We start from the raw sequence: 3,555 nt of genomic DNA on the forward strand, positions 1-3,555 counted from the left end.
TTATGTTAATCCAGGAAAACAATGATCCGTTTTAATTAAAGGAGAAAAAGAGCAGATTTTTAATGGGAATTCTAAAATAATTGTCTCATTAATTTAGAAAAACGGGCCCTTTTTCTCAGGTGAAACAATATACTTCAGTAAAATTCAACACAGAAAAAAGACACGACATTTAAAGGGAAAACTGCCCAACTTTATTATTTAAATTTGCACCGATTCTGACTTTCCAGAATAGGAACACAGGAAAGCTTTTTTTTTTCTTTTTTAAATGTAACTATTTTCACAATTACAAATCTATTCTCAGCATTCGGATTTCAGTCACATAATTTCTGAGAAGTCTGAGTTAAATGTCACATTTCTGAGGTGCGTTTTTCTAGTATTTTTGTGCCTCAGAAGTCACGTGTTGTTAATCGGAGACAGAACTGCTCGCTGCTGTTCTTTGGATGCCCTTAAGTCGCTGAAATAAACAGGGAGACCGTTGCCATCTTGCATTCCAACATTATAACACAGCAATAACGGAGCAATGTCAGGAGTAGTGAAGGTATTTTGGCGTTTTTGTAGAATTTCATAATGCAGAGAATAATAAACATTTAATGTAATGTCTCATTTATGAATTTCAAAGTCTTTATTTCATGTTCATGCTCGTTTTTAAATCAATGAAATGTTGATGATGCCTGTTAAAATTAAACTATTCAAGCTGACTGACTGGGGAACGGGACCCGTTTATATATTCTCTAAGCATAAATGCTATGATTCGATTGGTTCTGAATAATAAATACAAAGAAAAGACATGCAGTTGCGACCGGTGGCCAGCAGGGGGAGCGCCTCGTTGTGTTTTAAAGTAACAGCAGGTCGACTGATGGAATTCTTCTGATGATGATGATGCAGGTTAACTAGAAACAGACAAGAAAATGTAATACATATGTAACCGGGAGGCAACGTCACGTGATCAGAGACGAGATGAGTTAATCCATTTTAACATTTTGTTGACCTTCACGTTAAACACGTGCACTTTGATGATAATTTATGTTTGTTCTGGACATAAACAAATTAAAGTTTTTATTTTCATCCTATGGCAGCTCACATTTGAAACGGTTTAGCAGACAGGCCGCCGTCAAGAGTCCAACTTCATATGTTGAAGGTTAAAAAAAGATTTGATGAGGTGAGAATGTGTGAAGCAGCTGCGTCCTCGTGACACGCACGCACATCCGTCATCGATTATGGGTTATCGATATGGATAAGAAGCACAGCGACCCGCTCAGTCTCCGCTGTTGTTTACCCGTTTACCGTCTCCTTTATTTTATCTTCGGCAGTGGCAGTGCGCGCAGTTACGCGCGCTATGTGAGACACTCGATCCGCCTTGCCCCGAGGACCCCCCCCCCACCCCCCCTAAAAACATCCACACATGGAACTGAAACCAGGAGGAGACCAGAGGAGCGGAGAGGAGAGGAGAGGAGAGCGGCGGCAGGAGCAGCTAAAGACGCGGGAGGTGCGCGGAGCGGGGAGGAGGAGAGGGTCGGGTCGGAGGTGGGCGGAGGTGCCATAAAGGTTCGGAGCAGCCGAGGACAGAGGTTGGGTCGAGGGAGGACTCGGAACCAGGATCTGTGGACAGCGCCGGGCTCTGCGCGTCGCCATGCCGTGGCTGGCGTCCTCTCAGCTGGAGTGTCTGTCCTCGTGCGCGTCGCAGCGCCAGTGTGAGCGCACGGTGTTCTCCTTCTACTGCGCGGTGCGTGAGCAGCTGCCGGTCTGGGTGCTGGAGGACATGCGCTGCATGGAGGTCCTCTTCTGGGAGGACGGACACCCGCGGGCCTTCCTCCCGTCCGAAGCGCTGCTGTACGCGCTCGTGCACGACCACCAGGACTACGCGCGGTACCTCCTCAACAGGTACAGGGTGAGCGCCCTCGGCGCGCCGCGGTGCAGCTTCTGCTGCCGCCGCGGCAGCGGCTCGCCGCACCTGGCCGTGGCGGTGCGCTACGACCGCTTGTCCATCCTCGGGATGATGGCGGACGCTCTGAAAGACTCGCAGAGCGCGCTGCGGGACTACCTGGACAGCTGCGGCGGCTGCGCGCACGTGGCGGACGCGGGGAAGACGGCGGTGCAGCTGGCGGTGGAGCTGTCGCGGTCCGACTGTCTGCTGACGCTGCTGGTTCGCGGCGCGCAGCCGGACTGCCTCGACGCCGCGCTGCAGCGGCTCGTGTCCGCCGACGCGGCGGCGCGACGCCACGCGCAGCGCTGCGTCGACTTTCTGCTGCTGTTCCTGCCGAAGCCTCCGGTGCCGCGCCGCCTGCACGACGACCCGCGGCGCTGGCAGAGCCTGCTGGGAGATGAAGTGTTCAGCTGGCTGTGCGGGCTGGCCCCGCCCACGCTCCTGCTGCAGGCGCTCCGGTGTTTGGCCCGGACCGGCCCGGACCGGATCGCCGCGCTGCCGGACTTCCTGCAGCGACTGCTGTGATTGGACGATGTAAACAAAACAATGTTTTATATCAGCATCAATACTGCTGAGTCAGGTGGAGATTAAATTAGGAGATTAACGGTGGGTTTACGTCCAGCCTGAGCCACAAACACACAATCAGCTGATCTAATTATCTCCAGAACAAAGTCCATGTCTTTGAATTAGTCCACTAGAGACCCGGACTGTGGACCCCCCCATAAGACGCAGACATGATCCAAAGCATTCTTCAGGTAAATCTTTCAGTCGAGCACGCAGGCAGGTCGTGGTGCGGCCAGAGAGGACCTAGATTCTGACCTTTCCCCTCACGTTGAGCATCTTTTTCTCATATACAGAACAAGTTGGATTCAAACAACGTTTGTCAGATAATTCAGCGTCTGCTCGGCCAATAGCAGCGGCAGTAGAACCCTCCACCTGGAGACCAAGGGTTAAAATGAACTGACAGTTACAGCTGATGTTTGACGTGCAGCTTCGTTCAAATGTCCTTGATCGTATTGATCATCCGTGACTCGGATTGCACATTACAGCAGTGATCGAAGGCATCGAATTACAGATGAGCCAATCCTATCCCTCTCTGATTGGATTCCAGCCGTCAAATCGATTGTAAATAAAAAATATTGGCTGAAAAGCAAAGTTGTAAATACTTTGAGCGGCAGTGTAGTCGTCTTTTCAGACTGCACGCGGCCATGAATTCATTTACCGAGGCATTCGTGAATGTGTGATCAATAAATATGTTAAATGACCAGTGTCTTTCATTTCAAAATAAAAGCATCATTTGCATAACAGATTACGGTAAGGAACGATGTTGAACAGCATCAGGATTTAAACATGAGAACATTAGGACTGTTGATTATTAATAATAGTACATAGAGAGTAACTCGTGTGTGTGTGTGTGTGTGTGTGTGTGTGTGTGTGTGAGTGTGAGAACAGATGAAGGGGTCCGGAAGCTATTGAAATCAAGCGGCATTCTCCTCAGACAGACAGGCGTTCTCCTCAGACAGACAGGTGTTCTCCTCAGACAGACAGGCGTTCTCCTCAGACAGACAGGCGTTCTCCTCAGACAGACAGGTGTTCCCCTCAGACAGACAGGCGTTCTCCTCAGACAGACA

At 50.0% G+C, this 3,555-nt stretch overlaps 1 protein-coding gene across 1 annotated transcript; it reads left to right on the forward strand.

The window, feature by feature from the left end:
- Positions 1-1,413: 1,413 nt before the first annotated feature.
- Positions 1,414-3,189, forward strand: ankrd9 (ankyrin repeat domain 9). Its single transcript, XM_068751687.1, has one exon. The coding sequence runs from the start codon at positions 1,631-1,633 to the stop codon at positions 2,447-2,449; it is 819 nt and encodes a 272-aa protein (XP_068607788.1). The 5' UTR covers positions 1,414-1,630; the 3' UTR covers positions 2,450-3,189.
- The last annotated feature ends 366 nt before the right edge of the window (positions 3,190-3,555 follow it).

Source organism: Brachionichthys hirsutus, chromosome 18 (assembly GCF_040956055.1).
Source record: "Brachionichthys hirsutus isolate HB-005 chromosome 18, CSIRO-AGI_Bhir_v1, whole genome shotgun sequence".
In the NCBI taxonomy this organism is placed as follows: domain Eukaryota; kingdom Metazoa; phylum Chordata; class Actinopteri; order Lophiiformes; family Brachionichthyidae; genus Brachionichthys; species Brachionichthys hirsutus.

Bases quoted from the DNA above. Each gene is read 5' to 3' on its own strand.
- ankrd9 (XM_068751687.1), top strand. From the start codon at position 1,631: ATGCCGTGGCTGGCGTCCTCTCAGCTGGAGTGTCTGTCCTCGTGCGCG.